This window comes from Myotis brandtii, unplaced genomic scaffold (genome assembly GCF_000412655.1).
Source record: "Myotis brandtii unplaced genomic scaffold, ASM41265v1 scaffold532, whole genome shotgun sequence".
Lineage (NCBI taxonomy): Eukaryota > Metazoa > Chordata > Mammalia > Chiroptera > Vespertilionidae > Myotis > Myotis brandtii.
This window is the reverse complement of record NW_005369955.1, coordinates 1,089,248-1,105,642: the sequence shown is the minus strand read 5'-3', so window position 1 is coordinate 1,105,642 and position 16,395 is coordinate 1,089,248. Positions and strand designations below refer to the sequence as shown.

General features: G+C 60.6%; 1 protein-coding gene across 1 annotated transcript in view; it reads right to left on the bottom strand.

The window, feature by feature from the left end:
- COL22A1 (collagen, type XXII, alpha 1) overlaps positions 1 to 16,395 on the bottom strand; it is a 127,911-nt gene that overhangs the window by 23,256 nt on the left and 88,260 nt on the right. Inside the window, exons 41-50 of the mRNA XM_014549017.1 lie at positions 14,312 to 14,389; positions 13,812 to 13,847; positions 13,305 to 13,358; positions 11,445 to 11,489; positions 8,395 to 8,442; positions 6,640 to 6,753; positions 6,015 to 6,068; positions 1,610 to 1,663; positions 616 to 669; positions 290 to 343 (exon numbers count right to left, since the gene is read on the bottom strand). Of these exons, the coding sequence (XP_014404503.1) occupies positions 290 to 343; positions 616 to 669; positions 1,610 to 1,663; positions 6,015 to 6,068; positions 6,640 to 6,753; positions 8,395 to 8,442; positions 11,445 to 11,489; positions 13,305 to 13,358; positions 13,812 to 13,847; positions 14,312 to 14,389 (591 nt within the window). The remainder of the gene's footprint in view (positions 1 to 289; positions 344 to 615; positions 670 to 1,609; positions 1,664 to 6,014; positions 6,069 to 6,639; positions 6,754 to 8,394; positions 8,443 to 11,444; positions 11,490 to 13,304; positions 13,359 to 13,811; positions 13,848 to 14,311; positions 14,390 to 16,395) is intronic.

The window sequence follows — 16,395 nt, the reverse complement described above, 5'->3', positions numbered from 1 at the left end:
GCGCCAAGCCCTCCTCTGCCTGCGCCTGCTCACACAGAGCCACACAGAGAGGGGCCCGGAGATGGGCTCCACGTGGGCTGTGTTGGCTGCAACCGCATTCTGGTCTCAGGTCCCAGGTCATCTCACCTGAGCTTTACCTTAGAGGCCAGGTGACTGGGGCTCCGGGGGACAGTCCCCCGGCGGTGGACTAGGAGAGACAGAGCCTCGGGGGACAGGGGGGACCAGGGCAGGTGGGCGAGCACTTGGGCTTCTGGGAAAGCCAGACCCAGCCCCAGATGGAGGAACGTACCGGTGGCCCCTGGGTGCCTGGCGGTCCGGCAGCTCCCGTGACTCCAGCGGCTCCCTAGGGACAACCAAGCGGGAGGTGAGTGTGTGCGCCTGGCCGCCTGACCGCGGTCAGGAACAGAGCTCTGAGCACGAAGCAACGCGCGGATCTCACTCCCCGGGCCCTGCCCAGTGGCCTGAACTGAAGCATTTCCCAGCAGCCTCTGCCTTCCCCACGGCTGGGCTCATCTCTGGGACACAAAGACGGTGGGGAGACAGCATCTGCAGTGAGAATGGGGTGTGTTCGGGGGACAGGGTTGACAGAGGAGGGGACCGAAGACGGGTACTTACCGGTGGCCCAGGGTTCCCCGGGGGCCCCATGAGACCTGGAACTCCGGGGCGGCCCTGGGAAAGAGAGAAAAAAAGGCATGGAAGTGAGTGAGGGGACAGATGGGAACGAGAGCGGCCACGACAGCTGAGAACACGTGGCTGCCTGACGCGCAAGGGTCCGTCCTGACGTGCTCTCGTCTGTGTGCGCGAGTGCAGTGCCCAGAGCAACAGCTGAAAACCAGCAAACGCACAGACACAATACAAGCTGCAGCGGGTTACAGGGATACTGTGCCCACATTACGACAATCATACAGTTCTTCTAGGAAAAAGATCCATGTCTCCACTCGGAGAGGAGTCCATGCGAATTACAGTAAGAACTAAACAAGTGTAAAGTGTGTGGGGGGGGGGGGGGAGTGGGAGGTATCTGTAATACCATCAACAATAAAAAACAAATTAAAAACATTTCACACAACCATGTTATAAAGCCAAGCAACCACCATAAATAAATGACTTCTTGCCCTGCACCTCCCCTCCTGCCACCTGAAACACCAGCTGCAACGTTCACCATGGATTGCAACGCCTTCGACGGCTCATCGAAAACTCAATGGGCCCGGCCGGCGGGGCTCAGGGGTTGAGCACCGACCTAGGAGCCAGGAGGTCACAGTTCCATTCCAGGCCGGGGCACATGCCCGGGTTTTGGGCTCGATCCCCAGTGGGGGGTGTGCAGGAGGCAGCCGATCAATGAGTCTCTCTCATCAGTGATGTTTCTCTCTTTCCCTCTCCCTCCCTCTCTGAAATCAATAAAAATATATATTTTTTAAAAATCAATGGGAAAAAACGTTGTCAGGAGAGGATTAACAAAAAACCAATGAAAAGCCGGCTCCTCTGAGAACTGGGGGTGGGGAGCGTGACCAGGAGCTGGAGGGATCCAGGGGGGAAGCAGGACTGTGATGCTGAGAAGCCCCACTGCGCTCAGGAAGCGGTGGGAGGTGCCGGGAGAGGCGGCCTCGCTTACCTGGTCGCCCTTCGGCCCGGCCTCGCCGTCCGCTCCGCGCTCTCCTGTACTTCCCTTCGGGGAACAGAGAACACAAGTCAGTGCGCATCTCGCTAGAGCCACACTGCGAAAGGCAGTCCGCATGGTACATCCACCGGCTCATCTCATCCCCCCGCCCTCACCAGGCGCAGAGAAAGTTCCTGCTGCAGACCCAGCGGTGTCAGCGACAGAAATGAAGTCTGGCTGGAGGACCGCGATGGGATAGCTGACGGGGCTGTGGGTGCTGGGGGGGCAGGGAAATGGTGGGGGAGACAGGCAGAGCCCCCTTCCCGAGAGCCTCGTGGCCGATCCTTGGATACGGACTGAGTTGGGGGCTTTGGCAACCACGAGGAGGAGGTGTGGCCGCCCGGGTTTCAGAAGGGCTCCTCTGGCTACAGTGTGTGTGTGTGTGTGTGTGTGTGTGTAGGGGGTGTGTGTGGCGGGGTGGGGGGGGGGGTGGGTGTGGGGTGGTGTGTGGGGGGGGGTGGGGGGAGGGGAGGGGAGCAGGACCAGTGGTGTCTGGGCACTGCCGGGCAGGTGTGGGGTGAGCAGTGGGCAGCTGAGCAGGTGACGGGCGGGTGGCACTGGGCAGGGGCTGGGTGGAGAGGAAACCGTCCGGTGCCTACACTCCTGGCCCCTCCCCGACTCCCTGCAGGACCCTGAGCGGTCACCTCGACCCTACGTTGGCCTTGTTATCAACCAAACAGACAATAACGACCGCCTACCCCTGACAGGGTAGGGACATAAAACCAGGGCAGACGTGGGAGATGCTTAGCACTGAGCCCTGGCACTGGAGGAGCTCAGTACACACTGGTGACCATAGTTATTCTGCATCATGTTGGGTGTGAATCACGCCTTGGCCATGTGCTCATGTGAGTCCCGGGGCAAGTCCTTCCACTCCCCGTGTCCTGTTCTAAAGGAGAATCGCAGCGTCCCCGTCACCACCCTGTGCGGCTCAGGGACCTCGAGGCCGAGGCACCCTCAGGCCAGAGGCTGGCATTGTTGGCTCCGGGTGAGCACTAACCATCGCCCTCTCGTCCCTGCTGTCGCACCATCGTCGTCAGCATCACTGGTCAGGAAAACACTGCGACACCCGACCTGCCCCCACGCCCTCACAGCCCAGCCCCGAGGCAGCGCTCACGCCTGGTCTCCGAGCGGCCCCTCCGCTGGCCCCTCCGCTGGCCCCGCGGTCACTGGAGAACAGATGTGCTTCGGGGAGATGTGGTTACAGAGAACGTCTCAGTGCCTGAGAGAAGGCCTTACGCAGCCAGAGTTCATCTTTGGCAGCGAGTCGACGTTGGCTCCGGTTCCAGGCCTGTCGTCTCGAGTCTCCGCATCCTTGAGCCGGGCCTGGCTCCCAGTTTGTTCATCAGTAAACGAAGGACGGGGAGGCCCACCCAGCCCCGTGGTCCCCAGCCTTTTGTTGGCCGTGCCCCCCTAAGCATCTCTAATATCCTGATACCCTCCCCCCTGTGACATAGAATTCTTATTATTCAAAAAGTGACTCCTAGTCACGTGGAGGAAGCCGAAAAGGCCAGGAACTTGGTCTAAACAAGCTTCCAAAGAACATGGCATCCGTGAAAGAGAAAAAGGAAAGAACAAAAGGACAGCTGAAGTACTGAGGAAAAAATCACTAAGAAATTGTTTAAAAAAATAATATGAAGTGACATGAAGAAATAGAAAGTTTCAGAACATATAATAGAGACCTGAGATGCATAAATATGTCACAATATGTTTATATGCTGTATATGAGGCCCCTAGACCAGTGATGGCGAACCTATGACACGCGTGTCAGGGAACAAAGGGACACCCGAGCTCAAAAGGTTCGCCATCACTGCCCTAGACCCATAAGAAATGCAAAAAATTCCGTTAATAACTCATTCTCGAATTGCCCCCCTTAAACATCACACTGCCCCCCTGTGGGGCATGCACCATGCCGGGAACCACTGGGCTAGAGGGCCCTTCCCATCCAGAACCCAGAGTTCTCCCGCTGGAACTTCATGTCCAGCCCTCTCCCCGGAAGGATGCGCCGTGTCCGCAGTTCCTGGCGATGCTGACTACTGAGCTCGGCGCCCCGCCTCCGGGGCCGTGGGGTGTGGGGGAGCGAATGCGACAGGAGCCCGTGCCGTGTGTCGAGCAGGAAACAGGTTGGGGGGGGGGCACTTGTTCCAACATCTCGGCGTGCGGTTATTTCTACTGCTTTCAGGCCCACAAAGCCAGCACCCGTCTGCAGGCCCCGCTGTTATCTCAGTGAATAGACGCGCCGTGGGCCGGCACACGGGCCTCTGACATGTAGGACAACTGCTTTCAAAGAAATGGCTCCTTTCAGACTCCAGCCCTCGGGCTGGGCTTGGCGTGGTCTCCATCCCCGTCTCCTAACAATGACAATGTCCCGGCTCCGGGATCTCCACGGCCGGCCTCGTCTCCTCTGCACGCAGGTGGGGCTCAAAGCCAGCAAAGCACCCCGACCTGACTCACTTCCTCCCAGGAGAGAGGCTGACATTCGCCGAGCCCCACCCCTCTTTGCTGGGCACTCTGCTGGGCTCCCCCAATGAGACCCCATTTCATGCACTTGATTGTTAATATCCTGAGCTGATACTATATATATATACTAGTACATATGTGTATTTAATACATCTGTTTGCTAATCTAGCCAATGAGATAACTCCACGAGGTGGGGCTACTGCCAGAGAACAGACAGGAAATCTGAAGCCACGCGAGACAGTTGCCGTCACTCAGCAGCGACGACTTCGGGCGCTCAGAGTTCCTCCCACGTGTCCCTCGCTTCCTCCGAGCCTGCACATCGCTGGCGCTCTGGGAACGGGAACACCGCCTGCCTCATCCTCCCTGTGAGCTCGGCCAGGGGACGCCCTGAGGCTCAGAGAGGTCAGTGAACTGCCCAGATCCTACCCCCAGTCAGCGAGTGTCCGTCAGCGCAGAGGAGGCGGAGCCGGGCTGGGAGCAGCTGGCCTCCCAGGCCGGGGCTGCGCCCACCGCTCTCGCTGCCCACCAGCCACCTGCCTTCCCTGTGAGTCACCAACTCATCCGTCTCTTCTCCCCACACAGCCTCAGGCCTGGAGGGATGGCCCATCTCTGACCCTCCTGCCAGCTCCTGACGTGGAGGGAACTGTTGAAAGGGACGCTTGGGCCAGACCAGCGTGGCTCAGGGGTTGAGCATCGGCCTACGAACCAGGAGGTCAGGGGTCGATTCCCGGTCAGGGCACAGGCCCGGGCTGTGGGCTCAACCCCCAGTGGGAGGCGAGCAGGAGGCAGCCGATCCATCATTCTCTCTCATCACTGATGTTTCTGTCTCTCCCTCTCCCTCTCTGAAATCAATAAAATATATTATAAATAAATAAATAAATATAATAAAGGGCCGCCTGGTGAGAATGCTCCAGGACGGAGGCAGCGACCGGTGGGGAGAGAGGAAGCAGGGCGGGAGGTGAGAACCGTCCCAGGTCAGAGGGGATTCCGCCCGGAAGGTCTGCCCAGCGCCTTCGCCTACTGGCACCTGATGTTGCCTCTCCCGGCAGACGAGCCACGCTGTGTCCCAGGCAGGCCCAGGGACCACTGCCGCGCGGCACTTTTATAAAATGTTGGAAGGGGTGGTGGCCACAGCCTGCAGCTGCAGGGGCTACAGGGGAGGGGGGTCAGGGAGGGCCATAAAATGTTGGAAGCGGTGGTGGCCACAGCCTGCAGCTGCAGGGGCCACAGGGGAGGGGGGTCAGGGAGGGCCCAGGAAGGCCCCAGGGTTGGGGGCCGGGGATGTGGGTGGGAGGTGCCTCCCCCTACCCCCGTGCCAGTGCTCACGCGGTCTCTTCTCAGAGCTAAATGCCGTCCCCGCGGGAGGGCAAAGGCCACAGGCAGACACTCCTGGCAGCCAGAGCACCCACTGCTCTGTGAGCCGCAGGGCGAGCCTCACTCCTGTGTCGCTAACACTCATTCACACTCATCCGCCTTCTCCAAGCACCTGCCTAGCCGTGATGTTCCTGAGTCATGTTCTCCCCGGGCCTACGTCCTCCCACGCTAACACACCGCGGAGGCTGCTCTTATTATCATTAGCGAGAGGGAAGGTGAGGCCCAGAGAGGTCAAGGATTCTGCCTAAAGCCACACAGCTCCAAAGGCCGTGCCTGAACCAGTGAGACTACACATCCCAGTCCCGCAGCTCATCGCATACTGTAAACCCCTCGCGTGTTTGTACGCAAACAACCTGAGACTGGACGAAGGGGAGTGACCCTGCCAGGCCCAAGGTCACCGGGAGCGTCAGTGCCGGGGTGAGGCCTTGAACGTGGGGTTTCTGCTGGTAAACCGTCCTTCCTTCACGCAGACATCGCGCCTCCTCCCGCAGACTAAGCAGTGAGACGGCGGGGATGGAGGCTCACTGACCTGCGCGCCAGCAGCTCCCGGGGGTCCTGGAAGGCCTCTGGGCCCAGCCTCTCCCTGCAGCAGGGAACAAAGGGAACAGGAATGAGTGTCCTGCCTGGCCCTGGTGGCTCAGTGGTAGAGCCCGACCTATGAACCAGGAGGTCACGCTCAACTCTCCGTGGTCAGGGCACATGCCCAGGTTGCGGCCTCGGTCCCCAGTAGGGGGCGTGCAGGAGGCAGCTGATCAGTGATTCTCTCTCATCATGGAAGTTTCTATCTCTCCCTCCCTCTCTGAAATCAATAAAAAAATATTTTAAAAATATTCCATCTCTTAAAAGAAAAGAACGAGTGTGGGAGCCCGCACCCAGTCAGCAGCGACCCCTCACCCTGCGACTCCTATTCGAGGGCCTCCCCCTGGGGTTTCCCCACCCCAGCGGCCGGAGCAGAGGGCGTGGCTGTGGACTCACAGGTGGACCCACACTAATGTGGTCAGCGGTGCGGCAGCCAGGCCCTCCTACGGCCCAACGACCCCGCCTCCCAGGTCATGCCCTGGACTGGGCAGGCCCATGGGAACCGGGGAGGCAGCCTGCGACCTCCACGAGGACACAGGACACTACAGTGGAAGCACCGTCCCCTCCCTCCTCACCTCTTTCCCGTCTGTGCCGTCTCGCCCTGGCTTTCCCGGGAGCCCTTTGTCCCCCTTAAAGCCCGGCAGGCCAGGCAGGCCCGGGGGGCCCGGGGGGCAGTCCTTGCACACGTCCTGGGAGAGAACACATAACAGTTACTTGTAGAGCAAAGGAGCCCGGCCCCGCCTCTCCGACAGGCTGCACATCTGGGAAGGCAGCGGGTGAGTCACCCTCAATGACGCTGCTCTGTCTCCATCTGAACCAGAGGTCAGCACGGATCTGTCGAAACCTTCGCCTCGCTCCTCCCCACTCTGGCCAGCAGGCTGCTGGGAGCAGAGCCCAGGGCACTGATGTCCAAAGTGCACAAACAGCCCTGGCCAGTGTGGCTCAGTGGATAGAGCGTCGGCGCTGAGACTGAAGGGTTCCGGATTCGATTCCGGTCAAGGGCACACACCCTGGTCGCAGGCTCGATCCCCAGCCCCGGTCGGGGTGTGTGCGGGAGGCAACCAATGTGTTTCTGTCACATTAATATTTCTCTGTCTCTTTGTGTCCCCCCCTCTCCCCCACTCTCTCTAAATATCGATGGAAAAATATCCTCGGGTGAGGATTTAAAAAAAAAAAAGTGCACCAGCCGGCGGCGGCGGCACCAGAGCGCAGCGTCAGTGCAGATGCTGGGCCTGGGGAACAGCCGCTGTCCCCTGGGCCACAGAGAAGCAGGGCAGGAAGCTGAGCCTCCACCCGGATGGCGGGAGGGGTTTCCAAGGGAAGGAGCAGGAAGGGGGCCACACCCTCAGGGCCTCTGCGGTGGCCACAGCCCGACCTGGCATGCCCGGCGGGACTCCTTGCTCCAGGTCGGAGTTTCATCAAGGTGCCCTGGGCCTGAGCTCCGCTCCGTGTCTCAGGGGCAGCGAGTGCTGCCGTGGTGGGAATCTGAGCTCCTCTCGGCCCAGGGAACCCGTGCCTAACCCATCTGTGGCTTCCCGAGCTCTTCAAGTTCGGCTGCACCCGCCATAAAGCCCACCCACAGGGGCTCTGGCACGGACTTCCCATCCAGGCGCGTGTCCAACATCCGAATGAGATCACGCTATGCATCCTCCGGCAGAGGGAAATGCTCGGTGGGGAGCCGTCTTCTCGGCAGGGACGGTCCTGCCCCCGGCCACCGGGCCGGCCCACAGGCTCCCTCCACAGCCCGAGGTGCAGCAGTGACGTGAGGCAGGAGCTACAGCGTCCACCCTGCAGACCTGGGCGGAGCTGTGGCCCAGCACCAGTGGGAACCCACGCCCAACCTGTCTGACTCCTTCCAGAACAGGAGGCAGTCCTGGTAGGGTTAAAGGGCAGCCTCTGGGGTCAGTGGGGTTAAGGGTCAGCCTCCGGGCTCACTGAGAATGGAATCAGATGCACATCAGGCACTCCTGAGCCCTGCCCGGAACTCCTGGGATGACGGGAACGCCCTGTGTCCGCATCGGCCAATAGGACAGCCAGCAGCCACTGTGGCTATTACGAACCTGGAATGTGGCTCCTGCCACCCAGGGCCTGAGTTCATCCTGGTATTTCATGTTCATTAACCTGAATTTAAACGGACCCGTGGCCTGTGGCTGCCTGTTGGACGGTGGGTTTAGCACATGGCCAGGCACAGTGAGCTCATAACAAACGCTGCTGTCATTAACGCTCTAACCCAGTTGTTCGGACAGAAAACACCCACATTGTCACATTACCGAGAGCCCGGTCCCCCATCCGCATTTGCAAAACGCAAGCAGGTGGCTTTACGCTTTTACCTTAACCAGGAGCTGGACGTCCTCGGGAGAGAGTGGCGAGGAGGGGCCCTGCCGAGGTAGAAATGAATGAATACAGGCAGGTGTGCGTACACGCATGCACACACACATACACACACGCACACATACACACAGAGACACACACGCACGTGCATGGCCTTACAATGTAACCCCTCACACACCTGGCCGTGCACTGACGCACACCAGCCTGGGAGCCACGAGGACTCTCCTGAGGCAGGGACTGTGGGCGGCCAGTCCTTGCCCCGTCTGACAGGCATCGTCCGTTCTGGTCCCCAGTCCCCTCCTGCTGCTTCTGCTCTGCTCCTGTGGCCCCTCCTCCCCACTCCCATGAACCCCTGTAGGCCGTGTGGGTAGGGGGAGGGCGAAGGGGTGGGCTGCATGCATTCCCAGAGGAGCAGAAGCTGCTGCTATGGGTCATCCACAACCTGGTGTGGCCCCTCCTCCCCACTCCCATGAACCCCTGTAGGCTGTGTGGGTACGGGGAGGGCGAAGGGGTGGGCTGCATGCATTTCCCAGAGGAGAAGCTGCTGCTATCGGTCATCCACAACCTGGCGTGGACGTAAAGCCATTTCCTCGGCTCTCCCAGGCCAGGCAGCAGTGAAGCCTCATCTGTTACAAGTTGGAAATCTCTGACCCCGAACGGGGGTTCAGAAGCCGGGAGCAGGAACAAAGCCCTGAGGAAGGTGGGGGTGGCCGGGCCCTGAGTTCACCTGCAAACCCCGTGTGGGAGGAGGTGCTGTGTTATGGTCATGGCCGACCCGGAGCCCAAGATGGGTGCAGGCTGGGCTCCCTTTAGGAGCAAGAAACACAGGGCTCGATCCTGGGTTTCGGCACCACAAAAAGGGGGGAAAAGAAAGAAAAGAAGGAAAATGAAAATGCAGATGCCAGAGGGAGAAGGGCCTCCAGGGAGAACTGGAGAGAGGCGAGGGCTCGATCCTGGGTTTCGGCACCACAAAAAGGGGGAAAAGAAAAGAAAAAGAAGGAAAATGAAAATGCAGACGCCAGAGGGAGAAGAGCCTCCGGGGAGAACTGGAGAGAGGCATGCCCTTGGCCAACCGGTAAGTTTGCAACAAGAGAATGGGGGCGAGCGGCCCTCTGAGAGGACGGTGACCCATCCCCTGGGGAAGGAGGGCCCTGCAGCCACACTGACTGTGGTGGCCCATCTTCCCATCACACTTGAGTCTGGGTTTATGATCGCAGGCCCAGCCCAGCACCCTGGGAGGCTGAAGCCGAGACAATCCCCCTGGCGGCTCCTGTGTCCGGCCCCCAGGGGTTCCTGCCGCTTCCCCGGGCTCACAGGCCGGCGAGGCTGGCACCATAGGCGTCTGCACAGGAAGCATAACCTTGGCAACGTCTGGGAACACGTTCAAGTCTCGGTCAACCCAAGCGACAGTGGGGTTGGACCAACTCGGGTTTGGGGTGCTGAAGAAACGCTCTGCCCTGCAGGGACAGCTCCCCGAGGTCGAGGCTGCTGACCACAAAGCCGAGACCTGCCCTGTGACTGGCAGGGACCCCGTGGAGGAGGCCGGCCTTGGCCATATTCACTTCCTGAGACTTTAACTTAAAAGGGGGGCGGGGGTGCTATGCGGAAGCCTCCTAGTCGCCTGGGGAGCTAAGAAGATACAGGGCTCACATCACGGGGTCGGGACCTATCTGTGCCGCCGTGCTGTGCTCCTGGCAGGCTGGCATGCGGTCCTTCGTTTGATTAGAGAGCAGCGTGAGACGCACGCTCGAAACAGTTACAAAGGGAGAGGAGAGTGAATGTGCCCTCCAGGTACAGAGTGGCCTCGCGGTCATTTAGTGACTTTGCTCTGACCCGTTTCTGCAAACCTCACAAGGCAGCTTTCAAGATGCAAAGGCGCCAGGTGAGGGGCGGTGACCTTCCAAAGGCCATGCAGGAGGGTAAGCCTGCCCCGCCCACCTCGGAGGGCCGTTCACGTGGTGGGACAGGGAGCACCCGGGGCGGCCCTGAGCCTGTGCCCTACTCGACCCTCCTCACCTCCGCTGTGCCCATCCGCCTGCTGCCGGGACCACGGGCTGAAGTGGCAGGAGTCCCAGGCCAGTGCTGACCAGGTGGAGTAGAACGGCCCCTCCACTCAGGTGGGACAGCTCCACGGCACTGTGCCCACCCACACCTGCTTGGGCACCGGGCCGGCGCCGGATGCCAGGGGAGCCCACCTGAGTGCCCTTCCTCACCCGTCACCTGCCCAAGTGGCTCTGCTTCGAGAGGACCCAGCCCATAGCGGGTGCCTCAGCACAGGGACTGTGGGTGCAGCACTGGGGAGGCGCCCAGGTCCCACCCTGCCCACCAGGGGTGGTGACAGTGCAGGGGAGACAAACTCCACAGGCCTGGCTCCTCCAAACCCTGCATGTGCCAAAGGGAGGCTGGGCCCTGCCAGCTCCCGAGAGCCTGGCAAGCCCACCGGCTGTGTCCTTGTTCACCTGCTCACGGGCCACACGGAGGGGCCACGCTCACCGTGTGACTCAGGTGGGGGCCCGGGCCTGCGGAGGGGCCACGCTCACCGTGTGACTCAGGGGGGGCCCGGGCCTGCGGAGGGCTGGACGCTGAGGAACAGCTCAGCCTCACCTGCACCCCAGCCTCCGTCACCCCCAAGAAGGGTAGCGGGCACCCTGCAGTGGCCACACGTCCTGCCGCCCGAGCACTCACTGCCGCCCCACCTGCCGTGGGTCCTGGCGGCAGGGCTCTCTGCCCCGTGCCCAGGGAAGGACTCCAGGAGCTCACACCTGGCCTCCTGCACCCGCCCTGCCCACCACCCCTCCGGCCTTGGCTGTGGATCCAGGACAACAGCTCCCACCACTGCCACTCTCGCTCTCGTGGGCCCGAAACAGGCTAACGGTGGCATCGGCCGCACTGTGGTTTGTCTGGGCATCTCACTCCTCACGTAGCCCCCCTGCCCACAGCTTTAGGAAAAGGCCCCCGCAAAGGTCCCTGAGCCGTCTGAGCGGCCCATTATTCCCGCCGGAGCCCTGACGGGTCGTCAGGATCCACCCAGAACAGGGAGATGACGTACCGGTTTGCCCGGAGGCCCCCTCTCGCCGGGATTGCCTGGTGCGCCCTAGAAGGAGAGAGAAGACACGTGACCCGCACTGAGCACGCAGCCTCTCCGCGCGGCCCACACCGCCCGACCTCTGCCTGCCGAGTGGAACTCCATGGGAAACAGGACCACCCAACTGTGCCGCCAGACGCCGGCCGAAGTTCCTGTTCCCAGGAAATGGTCGGGTGCGGGAGGTGCTGAGGACAGAGCGCTACCCCTCCTCCAACTCCCGCCCAAGACACAGACTGCAAACAACTGGCGCACAGAGTGTGTGCACACGTGTGCACAGGCACACACACACACACGCCTATCTTAAGTGTCTGCCTCCTTTCCCACGCTCAGGTGGGAGTCACACACAGACACACACACACAGACACACACACAGACATACACACACACACACACCTATCTTAAGCGTCTGCCTCCTTTCCCACGCTCAGGTGGGAGCCCACTTGGCAGAGGAGGAGGCCCGTCTGCTCTCCTGGCTGTGAGATGCCAGGCCAGGTGCCCGGGTAACGTGAATGTGTCGGGACCAGAAGGTCATTCCTTCTCTGAGGTGGAACCGGGGCAGGAAGGGGTGGGATTTTCTGGTCCTGCTGAGAGTGGACTGAACCAAGATGGGAAGATGTGTGGCTAAGCGAGCACTGTGACCGACTGCCAGGGGGTGGACAGCTCTGTCCGGAGGAACCCGGGGTCATCACCCATCCACTCGGTCAACGAGCGAGAGTCCAGTGACCGCTATGAACCGGCACACCTCCAGGCCTGGGGACCTGCAGGGGCCTGACACACGCTCCGTCTCCTCGGAGCCTAGGTCTGTCCGAGCAAAAGCCCACTGTGCAGGTTAACAGTGGGAGGGCTGCACCCCGAGTGCCGGACAGATATGGAGGACACCCTGAAGGGAGAAAGACAGTGGAGAAGTGGGACCTAATTTGAACAGGATGGACCGCCTGGACATGAGAGAGAATTGACCAGAAAGGAGGAGGCGAGGCAGGGGACGCCCAGGAGCTCACGGGTCCTGAAGGTGTAACACAAAAGCAAAAGCACACACACACACACACACACACACACAGACACACACACAGACATACACACACACACACACCTATCTTAAGCGTCTGCCTCCTTTCCCACGCTCAGGTGGGAGCCCACTTGGCAGAGGAGGAGGCCCGTCTGCTCTCCTGGCTGTGAGATGCCAGGCCAGGTGCCCGGGTAACGTGAATGTATCGGGACCAGGAGGTCACTCCTTCTCTGAGGTGGAACCCGGGGTGGGAAGGGGTGGGATTTCCTGGTCCTGCTGAGAGTGGACTGAACCGAGAGGTGGGAAGATGTGCGGCTAAGTGAGCACTGTGACCGCCACGGTGTGGACAGCTCTGCCCGGAGGAACCCGCGGTCATCATGCATATGAACCGGCACACCTCCAGGCCTGGGGACCTGCAGGGGCCTGACACACGCTCCGTCTCCTCGGAGCCTAGGTCTGTCCGAGCAAAAGCCCAGCTGTGCAGGTAACAGTGGGAGGGCTGCACCCCGAGTGCCGGACAGATATGGAGGACACCCTGAAGGGAGAAAGACAGTGGAGAAGTGGGACCTAATTTGAACAGGATGGACCGCCTGGACATGAGAGAGAATTGACCAGAAAGGAGGAGGCGAGGCAGGGGACGCCCAGGAGCTCACGGGTCCTGAAGGTGTAACACAAAAGCAAAAGGAGTAACTGGGCCCACAGAGGATGGGCCACGATCACCAGCAGGCGACACTCCTCAGAGCCCCTGGAGGTGTGGAGGGCAGGTGCCCTGGGATCTAGGCTAACCTGGACCCAGCCCCGACCAGTGCTCTACTCACATCCTGGCCAGCGGGGCCCTGGGGGCCGGGGAATCCGGGCGAGCCTCGAGGTCCCTGGGGAGAAAGAGGAGAGGCCCCTGTGGCTTTCCGTGCGTCTCGTCTACGGGGTCTCCACGGTGGGCTGAGGGGCGGAGCGCGCCCGACAGGCTAAGAGAGATCCCTCGTTTGCGCGTGGCCGTGTGGTTGGGGCTGATGAAGCCAGGATTCAAAGCCAGTGCTCCTGGGGCTTTGACGAATCCGGGACCCCACGGCCGTCCCTCTGCGATGCAGAGATGCCGCAAAGCGCAGCCAGGCTCAGTCCGCCCGACGGCAAGGTGGGCGCGAGGACAGACAGGTGACCCCGCCTTTCCCGCCCTCCACCCGCAGGTGCACGCTCACGTGCGGGGGGTCTGCACTCGAACGGCAGGGGTTTGCTTTACGTTAGGTCCCGGCCCCTCCGATGTAAACCCGCTTCATTACAGAGGACGGCTCCCAGGGAACCCGCCCTTCATCCAAGCCATACTGTACCGGGGGGCCTTTGTCTCCAGGGGGTCCGGAAGGGCCCTGGAAGCAAACAACGCAAGTCAGCAGAGCAGGCAGGAGAGGTTCCCTCAACGTGCTGAGGGTTGTTTCTAAGCCAGGGCTTCGTGGGCCTCGAAGGAGCAGGTAACTGCCTCCCTCAGCCCCATGGTCACCCCCTCACCCCCGCCCACTAGCATCGCACGGGGAACCTTCCTGAACCGGCACCCTCCTGTCCTGTCTCCCACGAGGCTCCTGACACCGAACCCCTCCCCGGTCTGTAGCTCTCGTTCGGGGCAGGAACCAGCACCCGGCATCCTTGTGCTGCACCCCCTTCCTGCTGGGGTCGGGCTGGGGAACACAGGGCTGAGGCTGTGGGGGTGCCCCTCCCCTACTAGGGGGTGCACACACAGACCCGTGCATGTGCGCACACACATGCACACACATGCACATGGGTCTGCATTCCTGCCATCTGTCCAGCCCAGGATGCTGGATGGATGGGAACTCACAGGAGGGCCGGCAACCCCGATGCCCGGGTCGCCGCGGGTGCCTGGAGAGCCGGGGATCCCAGGGGCACCTCGGTCCCCCTAGAAAGAGAAAAACAAGATGAAGAGGTCAGTTCCGGAAAGGAGGGGCCCAGGGTTCCCCAGGAAGTATGCTCTCCTCACTGCCCCAGTGGGACCCCAGCTGGACCCAGCACCTGGGCCCCGCACGCCCACAGCTCCTGCACAGCCCCTCGTCCTGCCCAGGCTACGGACACGGACCACGGCCACCAGGGTCCTCAGGCCCCTCAAGGCTGACCACGCCCAGTCTGCATGGCTCCAAATGCGACTGTAACACATAACCCTCCACATGACCACAGACCCAACGTCACCTGTGATCCTGTCAGACCCCATCGTGGTCCCATCCTGACCACACCCCAGATGTGACCCTGCACCCACATTTCAGCTCAGGTCCCCGATCACCAATCAACTCATTCACCGATTCACCAATAACTTCCAGGAACCTGTCTTTCGGGGTCACTTTCCAGGCGTGGGACCTCCACATGACCACAGACCCAACGTCACCTGTGATCCCGTCAGACCCCATTGTGGCCCCATCCTGACCACACCCCAGATGTGACCCTCACCCACATTTCAGCTCAGGTCCCCGATCACCAATCAGCTCATTCACCGATTCACCAGTAACTTTCAGGAACCTGTCTTTCGGGGTCACTTTCCAGGGGTAGGTGGGGCAAGGGTGAGCGAGCTAGGACCTCGGCCTCAAGCACAGAGGTTAATGGAGGGGGGTTTGCGTCCTGGCTTCAACCCTGACCAACTGCCGACGTAAGAGCCACCAAGCTCTGTGAGCTCATCACTGTCATCAGGAGGGTGGGTAACGAGGAGCTGCCCTGGTCACAGACACACTCAATGCGACTGGCACAGGCCCTGCCCAGCACGGTGCCTGGCCAGCACGCCACCCCATGCCAGCCAGCGGCTGGGAGTGTGGCACTCTCATGCCCGGTCACTCCGGACTTTGATGGGAAGAGAGAAAAGGAGGAAGAAAGAGAAAAAAGGGAAGGACTGCGTTTGCCGCTTCCTGCAGGAGGAAGCTGAGACAGTCAGGCCTTCTCGTGCACAATTTCACAGGCCGCCACCGCTGAAGGCAGGGGCTCATCTCGGCTCGATGGGCGGGGTCCAGCTGTCCTGACACGGCGAGTACAGCCCTTAGTTGTCCATTTCTTATGACGGAGACACACTTCTGGAGCATCGACAGTAACAAGGTCGACCAGGCGTGTGCCTCACACTCCGCAGTGAGTGTTGTATCTACACACAGAGTTTGCAAATCACTACCTGTTCAGATTCCCAAAAGAAACTGAACTCGGCCAGCGTGGCTCAGTGGCTGAGCATCGACCTATGAACCAGGAGGTCACGTTTCGATTCCCCGTCAGGGCAAATGCCCTCTCTCTTCTTCTCTGAAATCAATAAAAATACATTTGGGGAGAGGGGGAGGAACTGAATCCAGAACACACGTGGCCCCAACAATTCTGAGTGACCTCAGCCAAACCCAGCGGGAAGGGGCAGGTGGCCTGTCCCAGCACCTCCTGTCCCTGGGATGACATTAGTCTCCGGGACAAACGGCAGAGCCGTGGGCAGTGCTAGGGGAGCCAGTGAGAGAACGAGCAGCGACCCGGTGGCAGGTGGGCCCTGACATTGCCCGGCAGCACGTCGCTTTATTCAGATTCATGCTTTTAAACATTTTTAAAAGTCCCATTAATATCAGTTTACACTCTGGCCCATCGTGGCCATGTCTCCTGAGAGCCACAGCGTCCCTCTGCCCCTCCCCACCCGCCCCGGCCAGGTTCCTCCTGAAATTCTCTTCAAGGTCCCAGGTGGGACCTGCTGTTTTTTTGGGTTTTTTTTAGAGCTGTTCCATTTCCCTTTGGTAATACTTTTTAAAATATATATATTTTTATTGATTTCAGAGAAGGGAGAGAAAGAGAGAAACATCAATGATGAGAGAGAATCACTGATCGGCTGCCTCTTGCACGCCCCACACTGGGGATGGAGCCTGCAACCCGGGCATGTGCCCTGATGGAGAATCAAACCACAAC